This window comes from Silurus aristotelis, assembly GCF_946808225.1.
Source record: "Silurus aristotelis genome assembly, chromosome: 2".
Classification (NCBI taxonomy): domain Eukaryota; kingdom Metazoa; phylum Chordata; class Actinopteri; order Siluriformes; family Siluridae; genus Silurus; species Silurus aristotelis.
This window is the reverse complement of record NC_139575.1, coordinates 33,893,085-33,918,032: the sequence shown is the minus strand read 5'-3', so window position 1 is coordinate 33,918,032 and position 24,948 is coordinate 33,893,085. Positions and strand designations below refer to the sequence as shown.

At 38.9% G+C, this 24,948-nt stretch overlaps 1 protein-coding gene across 1 annotated transcript; it reads right to left on the bottom strand.

Annotated features, from left to right (window-relative positions):
- Positions 1–682: 682 nt before the first annotated feature.
- Positions 683–24,753, bottom strand: ppp1r12c (protein phosphatase 1, regulatory subunit 12C; the record flags this gene model as incomplete). Its single annotated transcript, XM_083522395.1, has 20 exons — positions 683–4,052; positions 4,181–4,231; positions 5,514–5,564; positions 6,073–6,177; positions 6,271–6,322; positions 6,437–6,486; positions 7,181–7,296; positions 7,605–7,719; positions 8,648–8,735; positions 8,954–9,084; positions 9,244–9,311; positions 11,171–11,283; positions 11,416–11,492; positions 11,992–12,066; positions 14,732–14,876; positions 15,864–16,023; positions 17,383–17,501; positions 18,566–18,696; positions 19,665–19,839; positions 24,566–24,753. 20 exons carry the CDS (start codon positions 24,751–24,753, stop codon positions 3,966–3,968), a joined length of 2,097 nt encoding a protein of 698 aa, XP_083378521.1. The 3' UTR covers positions 683–3,965.
- Positions 24,754–24,948: the final 195 nt, after the last annotated feature.

Sequence of the window (24,948 nt, the reverse complement as noted above, 5' to 3'; positions counted from 1 at the left end):
ATGGAGCCCCAGTCCGAGGAAGATTAACAGTCATGTTTAGCTTCTTCCATTTTCTAATGATTGCTTCAACAGTGGACCTTTTTTCACCAAGCTGCTTGACAATTACCCTGTAGCCCTTTCCAGCCTTGTGGAGGTGTACAATTTTGTCTCTAGTGTCTTTGGACAGCTCTTTGGTCTTGGCCATGTTAGTAGTTGGATTCTTACTGATTGTATGGGGACACAGGTGTCTTTATGCAGCTAATGACCTCAAACAGGTGCATCTAATTTAGGATAATAAATGTAGTGGTGGTGGATATTTTAAAGGCAGACTAACAGGTCTTTGAGGGTCAGAATTCTAGCTGATAGACAGGTGTTCAAATACTTATTTGCAGCTGTATCATACAAATAAATAGTTTAAAAATAATATATTGTGATTTCTGGATTTTTTTTTTTTAGATTATGTCTCTCACAGTGGACATGCACCTGCGATGACAATTTCAGACCCCTCCATGATTTCTAAGTGGGAGAACTTGCAAAATAGCAGGGTGTTCAAATACTTATTTTCCTCACTGTAGATAATTTATATCTATATCTTTATCAATATAAATGTTAAACTATGGGGCAAATAGTTCCACATTCCATGAAAGTGTTAAATAGAAACAAGCTAAAAGACAAGAAGCAGAAGACGACGCAATACTAATGATCGGTTTCCATTGAATTTTATTGGCCGTTTCACAGAATGTCGACGGCTGGATGTGTTTTTGAAGGACAGCACAATCTTTTGGAGTCTATCGGAGCGTTGCCGAGCCAACGAGCCCGGAGCTTTTTAACTGAGCAACATTAAAATATTAAAATAGATATATAGAAAGGCACGTTTTTTTTTTTTTTTTTTTTTTGTCGAAATACAATCTTGGCATGCATTGGCTTAAAAATAATATTAATAAAACAGGAGCAATTAAAAAAAAAACCCCCAAAAAAACGAAGAACTGTCAAAAGCTTTGACCTTATAAAGCGCCTGTTCTTTCGAGAGCAGGACTCACAGTATAAACATTCCTCCTCTTTCTCCTCTTGGAAAATAAATGACAAAAATATTAAATCCCTACACCACCATTGGCACAGGACATGGGCTCTGTAAAACATCACATACACTAATAAATACTCGCTCGCTGAGAAACAGCAACCATGTCAATGACTGTTTGGTCCGACATACAGTAGCAGTGTGCTCGAGTACAGTGTTGATCTAAGCTTGTCCTGAGAGAAAGAGAGACACAGAGAGAGAGAGAGAGAGAGAGAGAGAGAGAGAGAGAGAGAGAGAGAGAGAGAAAGAAAGAGAAAGCCCCCATTCTCAACAGCGTAGCACCAGTAGCCATGCATGAGAGGAGCTTCAGATTTTGGCACGTTTGCATCTCTTATGTCTAACAATGCAAGTGCTGTCCCGATTTTGCTGAGCGAGCGGTAGGCTTTGCACTGATTAAAAGAGGGCAGGGCTTCTGGTAAAAAAAACGATTATCATATTTGGATCATGTGACATTACAACTACATTCCTTCGCTTGACAAACCTCACATGGAAGTCTTAATTGTTAACTGATCAGCTTCCTCTAATGGCTCCGCCCCTTCTGCTAACAGCTACCGTCACTGAATAGCAACAGCATACAATATTTAACCTTTATCCAGTTGTTTAGTGCTATTAAGAAGGTTATCCGAACGGGCACATTTCTAACTGTCTGTAAACATTTTGGTTTGTAAACAGTGCTGTCATGTAACAAAATGAAATCTATTTTGTAAAAACTGCTATTTTTGTCCTCTGGCACTATACCTTTTGTTTTTAAAACCCAAAAACAAATGCTCATGATTGGATAAACCGAAACCGAGTTTGGATACAGAAACCGAGTTTTCCACAACTAGGGTCCCTGACTATGAAAAAAAAAACCCACTAAACAGCTTTGCTAATTGTTTTGGTCTGCTAAAATACTTTTATAAACCAGTATTAATCGTCCACTACATCGTGTTGAGTTTTCTAATGTAAACATGGCGCTTTCACATAAAATACGCGAAAGCACATTTTTCTAACTTACAAATACTAATGCAATTATTTACCTAACATGCCTGCACACTGACTACAGGCTTTAATTATGCAACAGTTGACCTCCTCTAACTCTGCTGGCTTACAGCAAAAAGCTACGCCTTTAGAAATAACATTAAAGGAGCAGTTTTGTACTTTTTAGTGCCCTCTGCTGTCCTTGAGGAAAACTCAATTGCTAAAATGTTATACTTAGTTATAAAAGATCTCTCTATTCCCGCAAATAAACTAAAACCCCTTTGCCATTTCTTTTTAAAATAAACTATAATTCGTTTTTAATGGAAAAACCTGAGCAGCAATGTCTGTGGGTGCAGGTGGAGTTCTGGAAGCTGATTTTTGGACCAGAAAGATGTAAACAGAATAAATTAAAAAAACTCCAAAGAAAATATATGAAGCCCCTGCTTTATATTTCATGCATCACAGTTTTTTCATCATAATTTTTACTTGCTGCTCCTTTAATATTATGTACACAGGTAAGTTAATAAAAATGCAAAAAAAGTTTTGTCATATGTAATAAAAATAAAAACTAAATAAAAATCTGATCCCCAGACGGCCTGTCGCTCTGCAAAATCAGGACCTTTTTTTTTTTGGTCTTGTCCTAAAAGCTGATGATTGGCCGTGCCCTCTGGTGTCCAAGACTGTGAGAGTATAAACTACGCGCTACAGTGGATACACACGTCTAAAGCGAATAATAATATAAACTGGCAACCATGTACTGGCTTTTTTTTCAGTTAAACTACAAAGTAAAAAAAAATTATAATAAGAACAGTGCACAAGAGAGAGAGAGAAAGAGAAAAAAAAAGGAGATGTAATTAAATATATGGAACATAAGCACCCTGCATTTCTTCTCCATCCTGCTGTACTTCAAGTATGTACTTCGGGTAACACGTTACGTGAACCCTACGTCATAATACTGACATTTAATGGTCATAAACACAGCCGTATGCCATCTTGAATAAATATTACAGCGATGGAATAGAGGCATTTATAAAAAATCACATGGCAACCGTCAAAGTGGCTATTTTATGGCAGATGTTACGTCATATATATGAGAGGCAAACAATCATCAATAATTTGGTTTTATAATGATGCGGCCTAGCACAAAGTAAAGTAAATTTTCTGTAAAGTCTTAGGCTAAAACTACCTTGCTGTCGATATACGGTCACCATGCAGCTCACTGTGAATGAGTTACACAACAATTACAGTGAGGGAATTGACAAACTACTGATTTCTTTCAGATACTCGAAATCCACTGTACACTGCAAACATCTGATCCAAAAAATAAAAAATAAAAAGACAGCTATAATAATAATTACTGATAATTATAACATGACACCGTTATATTGTTGGTGATACTGTATAATTACAACTGTGGTTATGACTATGTTATGATCAGTCTTGTGACAACGAGTTCAAGTAACGTGTTACTGTTCTTGAGACCTAGAACGAGCAAAATCAGACCTGCTGTAATCAGACCTGGTGAATTTAAACCTGGTGAATTCAGACCTGGTGTAATCAGACCTGGTGAATTCAAAACTGGCAAATTCAGACCTGGTAAGATCAGACCTGGTAAGATCAGACCTGGTGTGCTGTTTAACTGAGGGTTGTGCTGCGGCTAGGTCTGTTCACCTTTGTGTGCATGTTCATCTGGAGAACAGTAGTTTAGCCACCCGAGGGGTGAGAGAACACCCACCAACCTACCCACCAGCCCACACACATACACACGCACTCACACACACACACACACACACACACACACACACACACACACACACACACGTAACTGACAATGCAGTGCGTCATGGCCAGGCAGAAAGAGAAGAGCATTCTTCCAGTTTATTCTGGGTAAAGAGATGGGCAGTGCTGCCACCTTGTGGTTTCAGTAAATAGTGACGGAGTGAAGGGCTCATCTGGAAAGTTTGCTGATGACACGAATGAGAGCAGCGTTCTCGTCTTTCAGCCGCTGATTATCAGCACGTAGATCAATAAGAACCTGTGGGGAGAAGAATGTAAGTACAGGATTGACTGTGTGGTGTGAGGATTAATTGATTTATTATTATAATTGTTTTGCAATAAATACCCTAAAAAAAAAAGGTACAGTAATCATATCAACACATTCACCTTAAGTTCATCTTCGAGCTCTGCTGCTTTTCTCTCAAGTGCTTTCTTCTCCTTTAACACACAAAAACATCATTAAAAACCCAACACATTATGCTTATTTTCTGTTAACCTTTCCTGCGGATTTAGCCTAGCATTTCCATACTGATCAAACACTCATTATACCACAGTGCTCGATTCTGATTGGTCAGAAGGCGTTACAGACCTGATAGAAGTTTAATGAACACTTTTTAACATGCTATCATTTGTAAAGTAACTGCATATGCCTGGACTTTACATAAACAGATATTTAAAAATGTATACCTAGAAGCATCTGAAATTCTAGAACTGGAACTGAACAGAGTCACAGCAAGGTTTTCTTCTGCCTCTCTTTAGGGGTCGCCACAGCAGATCATCAGTCTCCATAACCCCTGTCCTCTTCATCTGCCTCTTTCAAACCAACTACCTGCATGTCTTCCCTCACCACATCCATAAACATCTTTGGTTTTTCTCTTTTTGCTCCATCCTCAGCATTCTCCTACTGATATACCGCATGTCCCTCCTCTGCACATGTCCAAACCATTTCAATCACACCTTTTCTCCAAAACGTGCTACATGCACTGTCCCTCTAAAAAAAACTCATTTCTAATCCTGTCCATCCTCATCACTCCCAACAAAAAACCTCAACATCTTCAGCTCTGCTGGCGCTTGGTGGCGTCCACTTATCACCAACATACAGTTCAGCATCAAGTTCAACAGGAGTTCAAGTTCAACGCTAACTTGCCACAACACCCGTGGCCTTATTTGCACGGGCTCATGATAACTTTAATATATATGGATCAGAGTTTATTAAGCAAAGAGTCTTGTGACAAAAATGATAATATGAAAATAATAACCATAATAAATCATAGTACTTTGAAAACTTAAGTATATTCGAAAGGCAAATACTTGTGAATGTTTAAAGGAAGCATGTTTACAGGAGTAATATTTTACCTCATGTATCTCAGTAACATTCATTGACATTGGAACATGATTTCAGTGATTATACTGCCTGTAATATGACTTCATAGACGATGTTTTTAATTTCCTATGCTGAACCCTTTGAAAAGTCTCTGCCATCTTCACCAAGTGGTAACTAGGTGCCCTAAGTTATTTTTTTTCCCGCTCGTTGTCCATGTTCTCACACTACAGTGATGATGGGCTGCATATACTGCTTTGTTCAATACATCACAAGTAAACAGTGCATAACTTATAGGAACTCATCAGAGAAAAGTTAGGTATGAGAGACAATTGGCTCAAAATGAAGTGGAAAAAGAGGATTGCATTGAAATTGAAGCGAGGCCAAAAATATACTTACAAATCTCTCTAGTTCCAGTAGAGCAGGGCGGTCACAACCATTTTCCTGGCTCTGAGTGCAGAAACACACATATTATAGTGACAGTAAAAGAGGAATATATAATTGTGTATTTATGCAAGTTTAGCGGAGCATGGTAAATTATCTAAGTGGGACTTTTAGGTATTTGTTTAAACATGCAAACATGCTGCTGTCCACTAGAGGGTGGCAATCATTTAGAAATATGTGTTTCACATAGATTTAACTACGCTCTGTTTTCTAAACATTTTTTGCAAAATTTGTGTGGCAAAACCTCAAGCTAGTTTAAATTTACTTTATAATTTATGTCTTATTAGGAACAAATAAGATTAGATGCCTGAATGTCATTAAAAATGTTGGTTTGCTTGATAACTATATTGGTATCTTCAGACATCTAATCTTATCCCCTACAAATCATTAGTTATGCTTGTATGCATTTTTATGTATTTTTTTTACATACACATTCATACAAGCATAACTAATGATTTATAGGAAAAAAGACTATTTATATGAATAGCTAATGATAGAAACACGAAACACAGACCTGTCTGAGTCGCTCGAGCTCCACTTTGCATTCGCTGAGCTGCAGCTGTGTCTCCTGGAGCTTCTCTCTCAAACAACCGTTGTCCTTCAACACCTCCACATACAGCTGCACAGACAGAGACAGGAAAACAGGCAGACATTTAATTCATCTCGACATCTTGGCAAGCGGTTAAAACTTTTTTTAAATATTCAGTTGTACCTTTCTAAAATCCAGTGATAATAATGATCTTGCATCTCCTGCCTGAGTTTCACTGTGGCAACGTGAAAATAAGTTAGTTACTAAAATGCACATGAGAAGCTGTAATATACAGAACATATATATATATATATATATATATGACTGTAGACAAGGAAGAGACAAAAACCTTAATGTGCCATCTGCACGCGTAGGCTCATTCACATCCAGATCCTCTGTCTAAGAGAAGCATACAGCATACACAGCATACAGTGTTTACAGTGTTTTTATTTGTATTATTTATATTGAATCAGAAATGCTGCAATTACATTCAACTGACTTTTATAACTCGAGTAACTCGAAGTGTACAATACATCAACAAACTTTTTGGTAGCTTGCATTAGCAAATAAGATGAAATAGGTGAACTTGACTAGTGCAACTGAGATAATAGAAATATAATAATAATAGTAATAATAATAATAATAATATAGATAGATAGAAGATTATATCATCTAGATGCGGAGAAGCCACATTTGACTTTCATGGCAGACTATATTGTAGGGAAGATGCTCCAGTTAACCAAAATGTTATCAACTTATTTAAGAAATATTAATAGGTTTCTATTAATCGGCACCAATAGCTGATTGATAGAACTTCTTTTTGGAGTTTATTTTGATCAAATAAAAGTTTAATTTAACAATAAAATTTACATTGAGTGTTACGTTGTTTCTGAGCCACTTCTGGTAAGTTAGAGTCTGTTAGCACTTGTGTAGATCATTCAGTGTGAATGTGGTTCACGAGTTTTCTGCTCACCACAAACCTCATTTCTATTAAAGCGTGTGCTGTCAAATCTCTGCAGAATGTACAACACATCAATGGGGGGGGTTGGTGTGTGTGTGTGTGTGTGTGTGTGTGTGTGTGTTTGCTTTTCACCTCTCCTGTAAGTGTGGTGATGCCGGTGGAACGTCTCTCTCTCCTCGCTCTACGGCGTTCTTTCACACCCAGCTTGGAATCTCCCTCTGGGGTAGTGGCTTTCACAGGCTCTGTGTCTGCAGGTGAACATTTATAAATCAATGGTGCTTAGTAATTAGTAGCAATGCATTTAATTTAATATACTAATACTAATATAGCAATACAGTTAGCTTCCAGGTTGAAACTGAAATGACTTTCTTTTTGTGTCAAAAAACAATGCCTTTGTTACTATACACAGATGAGGCATAACATGATGACATTATAATTTATTAGACAGCAGGTGAACATTTTGTCCTCAAAGCAGGAAAAATGGGCAAGCGTATGGATTTGAGCGAGTTTGACTAAAACTCGCATCCATTATTGTGCCTTGTTGATATTCGCGTACCTCTCTCTGCTGGCGTTACTGTGACAACAGGACTGACGGTCTGAAGACTGGGCTGAGGTTCATTTGTCTTAATAACGGTTCGCTCTGCCTCTTTAAGGTCAGTTAGGGTCACTCCCTGCCGATAAAAACACAAGGAGAACACTATATTTATACAAATTACAATATATACTATGCAATAATCAATGAAAAAAATTTAAAGTTAATGCAGAGTTTGTGGGGAAAAAATTGGTCATACAAAGGCAAATGATTTCGATGAGAACATTCACAAAGGTGGGATCAAAAACGAACATGGTACTGTGGAAAATATTTAGGCACTTTTACAAAGAAAGTCTGTAAAGTAAGAATGCTTTGAATAGAAAACAGAAATGTTGAGTTTATTTTAAACGAATAAAAAAATGGAAAGTAAATGAACAGCAGAGAAATCTAAATTTGGTGTGAGCACCCTTTGCCTGAAAAACAGCATCCATTCTTCAAAGTAGATGAATTTTGGCAGGTATGATGTTCCAAACATCTTGGAGAACTACTACAGTTTTACAGTGGATGTAGGCTGCCTCAGATCCTTCAATCTCCAAATGTAATCCCAGACAGACTCAATAAAGTTGAGATCATAGACTCTGTTGAGGCTCAGGGGAGGCCAAAACTATTACTTCAGGGTAGGGGTGACCCCGAATATTGTGGTAGGGGTGGCCGTGAGTCAATGCTTACATATGAGAAGCCTAAATCGACTACCAGTACCACAGGCGAATCTGCAGTGGTGTTATGAAGTGAGGAGCATGGCATTTTGGTTATATGGTGGTGCTCAATGTCTAATTTCATGTAGAACTACCTGCTTTTTAAGAAAAAGAAACCTCTGGAAACACAGGTGTTGAAAAAGTGTGCGATTCTCTCTCCCCCCCCCCCCACACCCTTATAGTTTTCGTGAATTGGAATACACATACTGTATACCTTACAGTGTTTAGGTCTCCAATTCTGTACCTACTTAAATGATCTAAAGAATGTAATACATGTATAATAGGTGTCCATCTACTTTGCTTGAATAATACCTGAGTGGAGCGTCGTGACTGCCGCATGAGTCGAGAACGAGCTTTTCTCTGGGACTCTGACTCCTCATCTCGGCATGGTGCCTGGTACCTGTTGATATGGATGAAGGTCGATAAAGACAAAGTGCATCACTACAGATTCTGGTATTAGTTAAATGATCGTGATACATAATCAAATCTGGACATATTTCATGACTAATTACAGCAACAAAATCATTGTAGAGATCAAAATGCACTAGTTCACAGAATGGACAATGTGCATAAAAGCCTGTTTCTGCCAAGCAGCTGGTGTGTAGGTGGTGTTCTTACTTCTTTCCGTCAGAAGAGGGACCGCTGGGGCTCTCTGGGGCCGAGTCGACTCTTTGCAGAGTGGGAGGAACACGAGCAGTACGGCTCTCTCGCTCATGCTCTCTCTCCTCTGCTTCCTTTTCTTCAGGGGTCTGGGGGGGGGGGGGGGGGGGGGGAATCATACACATACATCAGATGCCAGATGTTCAGTAATTACACATATGCTATAAATAAACAAGAAATGTACTCCTATATGATACCAATACACAACATAGAGCAGATAGTTTAGTGTATTTAATGGAACACGATACCTTGTCAGCAGGGCTGACTGTAGAGGTAGTGATGCTTTCTGTATCTGGGCTCGACACCACGGAAGTCTCTACATCAGAAAAAAAACACAACTTCAGAAAACCACGAATCAAGAATCCACAGATTTTTCCCCTGCCGTCATGCTGTTCGATATCAATTCGCTGATTTCATCCTCAATTTGTACAATCAATAACATTTTCGCACATTATGACATCACCACCAGTCTGAGGCTCAGATGCTGTGAGCATGACCTACATCATACACTTATACTGCTAATTAAATTGGATTGCGGGTCATGCCATATGGCAGGGGGGCCCCAAATTATATGGCCCACCACCACATTTGGAATGGCCCTCTGAACAATGCCAGAGACATATTTTTAATAGAAATTTTTCGCAATGTTTTACGCATATTTTATCTGTATTTGATAATAATGATTAGCTTTTAAACTAAAATTTTCCTTAGTTATTAATAGAGGTCAAAGCACTGATAGTTAATTGCTGGAACTATCAGCAAAAATCCATACAGATAGTTTTTCCGGCTTCTAGGTCTGTTGTTATTACAAGAGTGGCCTCTAGAGGTGAATCAATTTATTATTTATTAATTATACAATGAATACTTATTAACGAATATATACATATTTATTTCCCTCATTAAAGAAAAGAAAAATTATGTGGCCCTCACAGGGAAAACTTTGGGGACCCCTTTTATAGCAGGCTTTAAATATTGGTAACATTTAACGTCACGATATATTAATGTGTGCAATTAATGATAATGTAGAGTCTTCTGTGAGGGTGGATGGAGCTTCCAGACACAACTCATTACAGTCAGAGTTAAAGCTGGAAAGTTAAGATTTCTGGCAACTATTTCCTTATGGCAGCTCGTCACACCTTATTGAGTTTTATTCCCTAGTAATTTAGTTAAATTTACTTAGCAAACTTCAGCATTAATACACAATAAGTAACATGATCAAAGGAACTAATACTTCAATACATACGTTTTCTTAATAAAGTGCATTCCTGATATATTGTACAAACAGCACCACACAATAGATTTCTTGCAAAAGCCTGTAGTTTTCTCTAAATACTCAGTTCATCTCTCAAAAGTAAGTATTTGTGTCAATTAACATATAATTACCATCAGAATGACAGGTCATTGTCATTGTTTACAAACAATATGTTTAGTCGTTGTCTGTATGACGGTTTCACTATTTCCTGAAGTCCGTTGTTTACAATGGATTACAATGATTGTAAGGAATCTATGAGTTTCTACAGCTGTATGTGGGATGCTGATTGCAAGAGACTGAACAGGAGTCACACTTTTCCTGTACTGTACTAATGTTCGTTGGTTTTCTGGTTTTTCATCCATTTTTAGAAATCGGAATGTTGTGTTTTGCTATATACTGCTATATTTGTATGTATGTGCTCATCAATTGAAAGTTCCCAAGATTCACCTTTGACCTATTTTAGAGAAGGAGTTAATCATTGATTGATCTCGATGCCATACACTCCCCTTCATTAGTGAAGTTTCATAGAAATTTAAGTTTGACACATTACGACAACTGGTTTAACCATATTGCATTCACTGACTTATGAAATGACCTGATACCTAGATGTTTCAGGGGTTAAGACTATAGTGAGAAGCAGTATAATATATTTTGAACAACATAAACAATTGTACACAATTAATTAATTAAATTAAAATAAATTGCTTTTGTGATGTGCACAAGTAACTACATGATGTGAAGGTTGAACAAGTTGTTTTTGTGAATTTCATTTCTGGTCTGAGAAACGCACCAAAGCAAGTGAGATAAAAAATATATAAAAAAATTGATTTGTGATTGGAGCAGCACTTTAGAACACTCAGAAAATGAATTCATTAAGGCTGGTGCTTGTAACTGTTGTGTCGCATCTGTAAATACAACTTTACCGGGACTGCTCTCTCGCTCCTCGTTTAGCTCCAGGCCTCCAGAGACTCCTCGCTCCTTTGACTGATCCTGCACGCTCATCTTTTCTCGGCTGCTCATCCTACACACCGAGCTCCTGACAGAGACGACAGAAAGAGAGAAACACCCGTGAAGAATAATAATAATAAAAAAAATAAAAAAAAAAGACATACTGCGATTTAAACAGATAAGAATAAACAGCGAATAAATTGGCAGGTGGCGTTTCAACCTGCGTTTTTTGGCAGCGTTGCCGTTTGCGGCCGCTTGTGCGTTCTGTTTATCCTTAATGTCCTGTTCGGTTCGCCACTGCAAAGAAAAACACACAAACCGTCTGTAAATAAATTGCGGATGAGCAGCCAAAAGGGATCACTTCCAGCACGGATTTATATAAATGCAAATATATTACAACAATTCAAACATAAGATCCAGCATTATATAATATTACCCAAAACAGCAATAACAAAAAAACATAATATATATTGTAATTTTTATTTCTTTATTTATTTTTCTTTTCCACAAAATTAAAACATGTATTACTGACTGCTTACAGTCTGACATCTCATCTAATCTAATATTGAAATATTATGAATAATATCTGATCTAATGTAATATTGATGTAATATAATACTATTCAATATAATCCTGACACTAGTTGATCTCATCTCTAATTTTTCATATATTTTAGTTCTATTTATTGAAATATTCTGTGTAAAGAAACATTAAACTTGTCATCATCTGTTCTTGTGTGTGTGTGTGTTTGTGTGTGTGTGTGTGCGCGCGTGTGTGTGTGTGTGGGTTGTCTTACACTAGCTTGTCTCTGCGATAATTCCTCCAGCAAGGCCTCCACACTTTCATCAGCCACATCGAACGGAGTCTGACCCTAATATACATATTTACAGTCATTGTCTCACTCTGACTAACATACAATTACATGCATGATAATTAATGTCACATATGCATATTTTAACCGACCACCCATGAAAAAAATCAGTTCTGCTCTGCAATAGAATACAAAAGGTCTACGCACTCCTGTTGAAATTGTATGATTGTTATTTTCTTTATCCAGTGATTCCTTTCATCATGACATGATAATAACATAATAACAGCTGAAGAAAAGCAGCCTCATAGCAAAATTCTGCCACCACCATGCTTCACCTTGCACCTTGGTCTCATCAGACCACAACATGTTCTGAAGTGATTTCAGTTGTTTTTATAATTTTTTCATTTTGGGAGAAAGGGCTTCCATCGAGCCCAACCTTAAATAATACTAGAGACTGATTCTATATGCGTGGTGTGACCAGGATTTCTGCAGCTCCTTTTGTAGCGCAGTAAATCAGCATATTCTTTACGAAAGAATATCTGCGCAAGAGCCCATACGACACCAATAGTATATCTAATTACCTACTGCAGTGAATTTGTACGTGCGTATAAGATGTTATGAGACACTTGGCTGATTTCTGTTCTATTTATGAGTAGCTCCTATGTCTAATTATGTAACAGTTTGGCTTTCGAATAAGCAAAAACAAGCGTTTTGTTGCGCCGGTAAAATTAAGAGATTTGGCTACTATTAAAAGTAAACCTCCGTTTTTATCTCTGACTCTGAACATCAGAACGCAGTATTTCAGTATTTTGTGATTTACTCAATATCGTAATAGATTTGTTATTAGTCAAGACTTAAGTTACGATTGAGACGCAATATATTAATGTTATTGCGTCGTCAAGTAAAAATAACCAACTAATAAACTAATGAACTAGTATTCAACCAAACACCACGCTATACCAGCTTATTAGTTAAAATTAAATGCTATATGTTTGGCATGTATAATAATAATACACACTGTCTACTTCTCAATAACCAACACACACAAAAATACCCTCTCATGCAATTCCCACTCATGTGGGTGCAGCTTACAAAGCGAAGTTTTGTGTGTGTGTGTTTGTGTGGGTGCAGCCTGCTTAAGCATTAGTGTGGTGAGCTCTTTGGCACAGAAGGGCACCGACACACATCCTACACACATCCTTTCTGCTGCACAATTGCACAAGCTACAGTGTGTTAAAGTGCTCACTTTGGCGGAGCTGACTAATATCGGCTTTGCTCCGAGGTGAAACTGCACGTTAATGCTTGTTGTTTTTTTTACTGGCTTCAAGAAACATTTTAGTCTCCATCTTCTCTGTCTCATTCCTCCATTCCCTCTCTAGCTCCTTATCCAACTTCGGCCTAGATACAGTTCAGCTCTTTCTCTGTATCTCTCTATTGTGCCTAGTCGTCATTCTCTCGTTCAGTGAACAACTCGATCCATGCCCCTTATTCTACTACTGTAAAGCCGTCCTTCTCTCGTTCTGTTTAGCTGTCCATCTCTCTCTGCCCTTTTTTATTTCTCTGGTATACATTTGCGGCGGTCTCAATTGGTCTATACAATGCTATCTGAAACCCCCTTTTTTTCTCATGTTCTGTTTAGCGGTCAGTGTCTTTCGCTCTTCAGCTGTTATGTTCTCTATGCACAGCTTTCACCACCCATTAGCTTGTGTGTTTGTCATTCTGTCTGTCTGTCTCAGTTCCTTAGTCTCACACTTTATCTATAGCACTGCCACTCTTTATCCGCCTCTCATTCTCTTTTGTCATTTGCAGAAGTTCTCCATCACAGTTTAAGCTTTTGTCCTTTAACAATCCCAATTATGAGAGATTATGAAATAACTGACAATCAAGTAGAGCGAGTAAAAAAACATCTTCCATTTTTTTCCCCATTATAAAAAATAAACGATTTGTAATTCCAATAGATCTCTAATAGCTATCTGATCACCATAAGCTGCGGTCACATGGTTTATGACTTAACACACTTCCTTAATTTGTTCCTTTGCTAATTCTCACCTACTAGCTAGCCCTCCCCTATCACACCACAGCTACCAACCACAAAAGTGTCTTCTTCAAGTCGAGTGAACTGCTATATTCCCAGGGCAGCATAACACAACCGGAGATCTGCCATTTTCTCTGTCCATGAGCTCAGGAAAGCCTGTGATTGGCTAGTGTCGCACTGATTGACAGGGGAGAAAATAATGTTTTCCCGCCCACCAATAGATCACTGACAATAAAATATTCACAATTCTGCCTGGATGACAGATTTCATTCATACACATTCTTACTACTGGTTTATGCCACTATTTTAAATGTGCTTTCTTTCTCAATCTCCTACACTTGTATCCTTCAGTCAGTTTCATTCTTTCTATTAACACTCACTTATTCTCTCTCTTTGTTCTTTCCCTAAATCTTTTGCTCATATTTATAATACGCTCTCACTCTATCAAGCACAAGCTCTCTCTTGTCACTTTGAAAACCACATTCTGTCTCTCACAATTCCCCTTCTCTGTCTAGCACAAATTTACTCTCTGTCTGTGTAGCGCACTGTTTTTCCTTTCTTTCATTCTTTCTCTTTTTGTTGTCTGTTCATTGTAATCTGGGTTCAGTGGAAAAAAAAGATTGGAGACTCTCCAGTGGAATGAATTTGTCTCTCTGTTACTTTATCTTGCACTCTCGCTTTCTCTCTCACCCCATTGCTGCGGGCCTCCATGTCACACAGTTGCTCTGCGAGGAGACAACAGGCCTCGCTCTGACCCCAGTGAGCTGCAGCATGGAGCGGAGTCCAGCCGTCCCCATCTTTAGCAGACACATCCAGGCCGCACTGACACAGCAACCTGAGACAAAAGCATAAAACATACGTACACATTTGTTTTTTTTTTTTTTAGAAAGTGCCGCAAACATAAGAAGCTTAACCAGTGCATATTACTGCTTTATGTACCAGGGTTTCTGCAGGTTCCACCAAGTCAAATGTAAGCCTTTTTAAGACCACTAAGAATGAAATTTAAGACCTATATTACATCTAAAACACAAACAAATGCGTTGATAGCAACTGGCTATCTGTTTGGAGGACCTCAGATTCCTGCTGGAATTATAAGATTGCAATAACTCATTTGTATAGACACAGAATAGAATAGAACTGTAAATTTGACTGGAAGCCAGTGTAAAGTGATTAAAATTGGTGTATCTCTTTGATGACTTAGTTAAGAGCTTAGCAGCAGAGGAAAATAAAAGCATGTATAAATCAGCTCCATCTCCACTATTGTCAAAAATAATAACAAAAAGCTGATTGGCTGTAGCATGTTGGTCTCATATTGTAGTCGTAATACAGTGAAGAACAGAACACCAACGGAAACTAACAAACAAAACCATTCTGAAGTGCTGCATGAGCGTTTCAATGACCATTAGAGGCTGCATTACATCTACATCGGAAAATGAACTTGTTTAAAACGATTTAAAACCCAGAACACTGAATTTAAGGCTTTTTAAAGCCTAAACTTTAGATTTTTTTTCTTTTTGAGACCCTTTAGAAACCCTGCTTACGTGACGGTCTATGCATTATAGTGCGAAGGGCAACTCCCAGCCTCAGCGAGAGCAGCCGGACGACTGTGGCCTGTTCCACAGGAAGTCTCTTGCATGAGGCAGGAAACAAACATCAGCTATTCTTAGAGAGATCAGAGAGCTGTCCGATCACGTGCTTACCAGACCATTTCAAAAGGTTTCCCACCCAAGCAACTTAATACGCCACAAGGTATTACCACATACATTGCTGTTTTTAAGTCTCTAGTGTTTGAAGTGTTTATTCAAATAGTAACAGTGCTTACTTGATGGCCTCAAGGTAGCCTTTAGCAGCTGCAACGTGGAGGGGTGTGGCTTTAGTCCTGGGGTGGTGCACGTCAGCAGGCACACCCTCTGTAAGCCAACGGCGGGCATCACACATGATCGACTCCTCCTCCAAGCGTTTCGCTGACTCGACATCCACACCTGGACGGGAAGAATGGAATGATCGATCCGATCGTGAGATGACGTAACAAGATAAAAATCTAACAAAAAAATGATGAAATAAAAAATGACGAAGTGGTATCAAAGAGCAGTTATTGGGAAATAATCAACTTCCTAATGGTAATGATTTTCTGACTACAGCACCCGCCATCATGTTTCACTCTTCACTTTTCACCACACTGTCCACACAACTTGGCCCCACCCACCAGTCAGGTCTCAAATTATACATTATAAACGTGAAAGGTTGACACTGGGGGTGCGAATCACATCTCATGGCATGTGAACTGCAGATTAATTGCTAGTTTTTTTTTACGATCACAGAATGAAAGATATTGCTTTTTCAGTCATTTCCTAACTACACAGAGAAGTCGTGTTCACATGAGCGGGACATGTTAATCAGTCAACAACAATGGCTAGCGGAGGAGCAATAGCGGTTGAAAAGCCTGCCGCAATATTGAAATCGCATGTATTTTTTGTCTGATCCGAAAAATTATCCGATCGGAGATTTAAAAACTCTAATGAGATTAGAACAAAAGTGCCATTTACTCTCTTCTGCATACAGGAGCTTATTGGCTAGTGTCACTCATTCTTTTTTTAATATATCATTTTTTGCTCATCTTCACTATAAAGTGTGACATTAACTTTGGAGGACCCCATTTATATATACACTCGCCAATAAGTAATCAAACAAATCAAGCAAAGCCAAGATACACTTGACCAGAATCATCTGGACATGCAAATGCTAAAAACATACTGTAATAAACAAATATATATTTAAATATGCAAATGAGATATCCTCCACACCTCCTACTCATGCATGAAGTCTAAGTGTTGAGAAGGAGACAGACTTTCAAATGGCTATGAGAAGGCATTTAGGCTTGTTTATTATAATAGATGATGTGTAACAGAGCCTGAAACCACATAATGTAAGAGTTTGTTGATGTAGTTACGCATAATGCTAACTTCCGAGCTATAAGCTTGCCTTCGAGTGCAAAAGTAAAGACTCATACTTCAGACACAGTACGTGTCCAGGCAGTTTGTTTTAAGGGAAGTTTGGTGTAAAATAGTTTTTTTTTTTCGCTTTGTGACATTTCAAAATGTGAATATTATTTTTGGCTTGTGGGTTGAAAGCACATATACACACAGGCTCTGTAAAATGCAGACGTGTCGCAGTTGTGCAAATGCAATGACTAACACTCACATGAGTATTTGTGACGTCTGGACTTTGACGTCAGCATCACAACGCTTCATTATTCACTGCATGACTGGGTGAGTGGGAGATGAGCTATTCATGGTAATAAAAGCTTTCTGTTTCTCTCTCCCTCTCCCTTGTGGACTTACCCTGTTTCAGAGTGTGCTCCTGCAGTAGCGCCTCCATGGCTTCGTCTTCGGCAATGTCTAATGGTACATCGCCATCACAGTTCACCAAACCCAGAGATGCGCTGTTCTGCAGCAAGAATCTAACACACACAAAGTCAAAATGTAGCCTTATTCACTGAATTCATTAACTTTTGAGGCAGTTGTTCATTCAATAACTGAACGGAAAAGTGCTATCAACCCTCTTCCACATACATGATGCCCCTGATTGGCTAACAACAGAGGAGACATAGTATGGCACCCCCTCCGACCCAGACAGCATGGACAGTCTTCATAATAGCTACAGATGACAATCAGACTATTCTTTCGTATTTGTTAATTATATTCGGTTATCATTGAACCAGAGATGTGGATCAGAGTTAGGGACTTGGACTCAAGTCACACTTGATGTGTTACAGAAAGCACAAAACCCTGAAGTGTTTATTTTGGATGAAAACTTTATCAGAATTATTCATAAAGTATCATTCGCTGTGTTTGTAAATTTGAGCTACAGGAGCTCTTCTGGAGCTACATGGACCACGGGCCAGCCTTTGCTCCACACGTGCATTAGCCTTGGCTGCCCATGACCCTGTCGCCGGTTCACCACTGTTTCTTCCTTGGACCACTTTTGACAGATACTGAGCACTGCAGACCAGGAAATCTTGCAAAAGCTGCAGTTTTGGAGATGCTCTGACCCAGTCGTCTAGCCGTCACAATTTGTCAAACTTGTTCTAATCCTTACGCTTGCCCATTTTTTCCTCTTCTAACACATCAACTTTGAGGACAAAATGTTTACTTGCTGTCTAGTATATCCCACCCACTAACGGGTGCTATGATGAAGAGATAATCGTGTTATTAACTTCACCAGTCATGATGTTCACTTCACCAGTCATCGTTCATTCATATAATCCTGTATAATTCAATCTTTTGGCCAATCAGATCAATATTGAACAATGCTGTAGTAAAAACATAATCTGCCTCATGAAAATCAAGCACTATTGATACAACAAATAACTACGGGTGCTTACGATTTCATAAAAATTGACCAAACACTCAACAGTCAATTAGGTGTATTGACATTTATTTGGTGTACAGGGGAAGCCAAATATAAAACTCTTACTCAGAGTACATACACTCACTGCTATGCAACATGATGTAAAGTACGTACTCAGCAATTTCCATGTTCCCACAGGAAGCTGCTACGTGAAGCGGGGTCCAGCCCTCATTGTCCACCTGGTTTACGTTCGCACCATGCGACAAGAGAAAAGCCACCACCTCAATACTGCCATCGATGCAGGCCTGAGGAACAACACACAATCTTGTTTAAAAAAAATAATTATAATAATTTTACAATGTAAAAAACAAAACAAAAATACATTAACACAATTTTCCCCTCTACCCCAAATGTAGTCAATCAACAATTTTGTGTTTGTAGATAAAAACGTATAACGAAAGTCGATTGTGGCTAGAAAATATCCATAACTACACACCTGAAACCATTTCAGTATCGTCACACAGACTTACTAATCTGTTCTGATAATGTGTAACTTATTGTTATATGATTGGCAAATCATTGCATTCTGTTTTTATTTACATTTTGTGCAGCGTCCCAACTTTTGTGGAATTGGGATTGTAATATTAATGTGTATTAAAATAATCTTATAGGATTATTAGCCAGCTTTGTAGCTAGTATATGTTGCTCTCCACAGTTACAGTAACTAATGTTTAGCTAGCTGCTTTTTAGGTAAGTGTGTAAATGTAAAAATAAACATCTAAATTATGTAAAGATTAGTCTCGGAGTTAAAAAAAAAAAAAAAAAAAAAAAAGGTGTGGATGGGAAAATTCATCCCAATATTTCTACCTAAAAGCTTTCAGACACCAGCATTTCATTCATTAAGTTAAAATGAAGCTGTGGTTTTTATCTAACCATGGTTAATGGTTGCATATAGCATACCAAACAACAGGCTCTATTTTCCTCATCTATAACAGAGGTGAAGTAGAGACTGATATACAGGATAAAACTATTTGATGACTTTCTCTGGAAGTACAGCACATCAGTTCTGGATTCATGTTTTCCCCGGTTATGTTTCCTTTACAGCGGGAACGCAGCCGTCGTGTTTACTGATCCTTTCAGGCCTGAGAAGATTTTTTATTTTTTTATGCAATGATACGCAGAAGCAAACCTATTTATTTTAGACCGGCGGTGGCACATCATGTTTAACGACTTGAACTCCGCAAACAAAATGTCATGCTGATGATCCTCGTACCTGGTGCAGTGCTGTGATTCCGTCAGCATTGGAACAGTTGACCACTTCTTTTCGGGACACTTTGCCCTCGCTGCCTATAACCTGCAAATCCTCCAGCATCACCTTCGCCTCTTCTGTGTCACCGCTGGCGCAGACAGCCAGGAACTCAGCCGTCCTCTCGAATCGAACACGTCTCCTGACACACACAATGACAACTATATTCGTTTCTAGAGATCTTTTCTTATTTCGCTGGACATGCAACACAATTATCACATCACAAATTTTTGTCATGATATTTACAACAATTTTATAACAAATTGCCAGGCGAAAAATTTTTTACAGGTAACGGTAAAAACATAAAAAATAAAAAGCTATATCTTTTTATATAAATATTATGACACAAAGAATAAAAATAGGCCTGGAATCAATTTTCCTTTTACAAATAGTGTTAAAAGTGATGATCATCAAGTTGCACATTTAGTAAATAACAGATAAACAAAACTGTGGCATATTTTCCACTATGGGTTAATTCACCTTTTTCCACATCAGTAAAAAAAAAAAAAAAAGTCACAGCCATGTGGAGAGACAACCGATTTGTAAAACAAATTCAATGGAAACGGAAATCTACGTCGATGTTTGAACTGCTTGTCGTGGTCCCCTATTTGATGCCAAAGCAGTCGTGACCCATCGAGCATTAACAGCTTTTACTTCTTTCTTTTTTTGAGCTACAGGAGCTTGTCTGTTGGATCGGACCACATGGGCCAGCCTTCACTTCCCACTTGCATCTACCATCCTCAGCTGCCCACGACCCTGTCGCTGGTTCAACACTGTTTCTTTCTTGGGGCACTTTTGATAGATACTGACCACTGCAGACCAGGAACAGCCCACAAGAGCTGCTGTTTTGGAGATGCTCTGACCCAGACATCTAGACATCACAATTTCTCCCTTGTCAATCACTCAAATCCTTGCGATTGCCCATTTTTCCATGTTTCGGGTCATTGTCTTGATGTATTGTGACGTTGGTTCTAATTAGCCACAGTGCAGACGGAATTGCACGTGTTAAAATAGGCCATGTCGGTTCTGTCTTCCCATCAACCATCAAGCTTCCACCTCCATGTTCGACTGTGGGTGTGAGGCAGTCTGCTAAAATCTTCTTTCCTGTTCCGTCTTACATAAGTTTTTCTTTTAGAGACAAAAATTGTCGAATTTGAACTTCACAGAACTTTCTTCCAGTCATTCCCTGCTTAATTCTTGTGTTCTTGCCTTTTGTTTTTCCCTTCTTGTGTTTTTGCAGTTTGTAGCATATAAACAAAAGGAACACGAATGTGTCTCAAAAAAAATAATGCACAAATTAAAGCAATTAGATTACAAAAAAAAGAAAAGAACCCTCACTTGGCATGTATAGCATTTGGAATGTGATACACTATTACATTCACTTCACTTGGAAAACATTTCATTGGAACTAAGTGACAGAGAGGAATGGAGGTGAAAAGGGAAGCGTTAGGAAAAAACACACAATGCCAAAGGAATGTGCATTTGATAAGTTAAAAAAAAAAAAAAAAGCCTGTGTGATTTTTATCAAGATAGGGACATGCGAATTGAATAAAGATTTTACAATCACAAACAATTGGACTGTTTTTCACCTGGGAAACTTCAGTAGCTCATAGACAGGTGTAAATAATATTGCTTTACTATCCGAATAATACATTCCCTTACATTTTTCCATCAAAGTCTTGACTAAGGCGGTTAAATGCTAATGCAATGTATAACCTGTAAACCGCACGTCATTTAACCTTCCATATCCTGAGCACTGAGAAATAATTGGGTTTCATTCTGCAAAAACGCTGACACTTTTTTCTTTATATTTTCCACTGCCTAATCTTGCATTAAGAGCTTGTTAAGGCTTGCTCCGCACATTTCTGTGGAGTAGACGCCCCCAACCCCTTCCTTCAGCTTTTCAATTTGCCGTGGTAGTTATTCCTGGTGAAAAAAAGCTGATTAGTTGTCACAGTAACAGAGCCAGTCCAATCTAATGTACACTAAAATGACTCCAAATGCCATTGTTTATCCAAAATATTGGCTTTTCTTTTACAAAAAACATACCTGAAATGTCTGGAGGTTTTTTGACACCTGACCATCACACATTCGAGCGGTTCTTTCACAAATGAGTGGTTCTTCCACTGTATGTTTGTACCATCATAATTTCCCTTCACTGGAACTAAGAGGCCCGAGCGTGTTCCAGCATGACAATGCGCTGGTGCATAAATTAAGCTCTATGAACACATGGTGTTTTAAGGTCGGAGTGGAAGAAGTCGAGTGTCCTGCACAAAGCCCTGACCTCAACCCTTCTTTTGGATAAATCTTACTTTGGGGTCTAATGGGACTAATGCTCTTGTGGCTGAATGAGCACATATCCCAATAGCTGAGCTCCTATACCCAAAAGCCTTCCCAGAAGCGTGTCATTTCCCAGTCATTCATCAGTTAGTTGGCATTCAGAAAAACTGCTTATAAAAGAAAAAAAAAAAAGAAAAGAAAGCTACATGCCTAAAAATCCCCATATCCATAGCTGGAACAATCATTTTAAAGCTTGAATCAACCAGAGCTGTAAAGAAACCTTCCTGGAAGATTACTCAAGTGCATTCTTCCCCCATGCACACTAAGGAACATAGTTAGAGAGACAACTAGGTCTCTAAACCTGACAGTTGGTGAGAGATTTTTGGCGTCACAGAGTCTCCAAAACCGCAATTAGTCGCCAGCAAACTATTTGAAAGGCGTTTCAGAAGAACAACTTTTATTTGACCACAAACGTGAGTGCATGGAGTCAGGCTGGTTCTTTGGTCGGCTGAGACAAAAGCATGGTAAGGCAACTTTGATATTGTGGGAGTGATATTTTCCCTACAATAAAAATGCATACCACCACAGATTCTGGGAGATTTTCAATCGAATATCTGTCTGCTTCTGCCAAGAAGTTATATCTAACACATGGTTGGATTTTCGGCAACAAAATATAGATTATGACATGAGCAGCTTTCAGAAGGCTAGCTACATATGAAGAACAAAATAAAGTTTCGTCAGGGCGGTTTTTTTTTATGGTAAAGGTAACAAGGACAATGTGGTAGATGAGTTGTTGTGTTGTGTGTGGAGTAAGGTCTACTGTCAGCGATGTCTATGTGCCGAAAAGCTATAGGGCCCTGTATGTCTAATAGCTAAATGATTAATGTTGTCTAACCATTCGAAATTAGTCAAATCGATTTGTGTCTTTCTTTCACCAAAGAAAGGTTGAAAAAGGAATAGTGTGAACACTGAGAATTCATGGTTGCTGCTCATGAGCTACTACTGTGGAGCAAGACGCACACTTCAGGGAGGGACAAAATACTAGAGAGCATTCATTCAATTAGACTTACATCAAACTAGAACAGGTTAGAGTCATCAAACGAAATTAGACATTTAGCAGGAAGTGGCTAATGAGAATCTCTGTCCATCTTTTCCAGTAATTTGGTAGGTTTACTAGATAGGAGTAATGCACAAGGAAATAGTATAGCAAGTATGTTGACTTAAAGATACACTGCAACAGTGTGATAAAAAAAAACAGGGGTAAGAGTAAAATTGAGCAGGGTTCTACAGGATCAGGGTTTACCAGAAGCATGGTTCTCCAAGATGCTTTCTGACTTCTGATCGTAAAGAGTAAGAACTGCAGTTGTTTATGGTTCTTCAGGATCAGGGCTCTCCAGAAGCATTTTTATCTAAGATCAGGATTATGAACCTGCCAGCTAACACATTCTATATTCGACATAATTGATTGATAGCTGTCCACCGTTGTCCTAACACATCCTAAACCAAGCAAATCTCAGTTTATCAAGAGTCAGACAGAGCATTAAAGACAAATAAGGTCTAAACCAGAGGCAGAAACCCTGTTCCTGATCTACCTGCTGCATCTCAAGGCAGCTGTGTTCTGATCCCCGATTGTGATGAGTAAGAAACGCAGTTATCCACGGTTCTCTAGGATAATGGTTCTCCAGAATCAGGGCTCTCCAGGAGTATGGGTCTTCAGGATGATGGTTCTCATGGAGCACGGTTTTCCAAGATCAGTATTACAAACCTGTCAGCTAACTAACATATTCGATGGTGGGCAAAACAGTCCACCTTTGTCCTTTGTGCTGCACCAAGGAAATCTGGAAATCTAAGTTTATCTGACGTCAGATGACTAAATCAGAAGCAGAAAACCTGTTCCTGATATACCTGCTACATTGCACTGCATCTGCTTTCTGATCGTGATGAATAAGAAACGCAATTCTTTAAAGGAGCATAGTTCTTCAGAATCAGGGCTTTTCAATAGCATGAGTCTTCAGGATCAGGGCTCTCCAAGTGCATGTATTGCCAGGGGCATGGATCTCCAGACGCATCAATCTCCAGGCTCAGTATTAAAAGCCTGCCAGTTAACAAACACATTCTATGGTGGACATGACTAATTAACAGTGTTCCACCTTCATCCTAAGAGAACCGCGATGAGCAAGAAATGCACCTATGCATGGTTCGCCAGTATCAGGGTTCTCCAGGAGGATGGTTCTTCAGAATTAGGGCTCTCCAAGAGCACAGTTCTTCAAGAACTACAAGTATTAGGAACCTACCAGCTAATTAACACCTTCTATTATTGACATAACTGATTGACAGCTGTCCAACTTTGTCCTAACACATGCTGCACCAGGGAAATCTGAGTTTATCCAAAGTCAGGCAGACTAAGTTCTAGCCAAGAATCAGAAAACCTATCCCTGATCTACCTTCTGCATCACACCGCTTTCTGCCTTCCGATCGTGATGAGTAAGAAGCGCATTGAGCAACTCTGGAAAAGGCGTGTGTGGTTCCTGTAGATTGAAACGAATCCGAAGAATCGTTAATGTCGGTTTTTTTTGTAATGAAATCACCTCCGTTTGATGTGCTGCCTGCCAGCTCGGTGTGTGTCCGCGTCCTGCGTTGTTTTTATTCCATCTCGCCGGCCGTCCTCATCTTCGTCCCGCCAGCGTCTCCTCGGCGCGGCAGGCTGTCGGTCTGTAGTGGAGCCGCTCCAACGCTTTAACTGCTCCCGACGCTCAACTTTCGCCGCGTCGCCCATTCTGTCTCTCCTCCACAAAAAGAAAAAAAAACAAACACTTAAAAAATAAATAAAAAATAAAAAAAGCTCACTCGGACACACCGTCCATTTGAGGTGTTTACTAGCTAGCTGGCTAACCGAGCTACTTCCTGATTAGAGAGCGCTCAGAGGAAGTTGGCGGCGCGGCAAACGCGCGAGTCTTTTTTTTTTATCTCG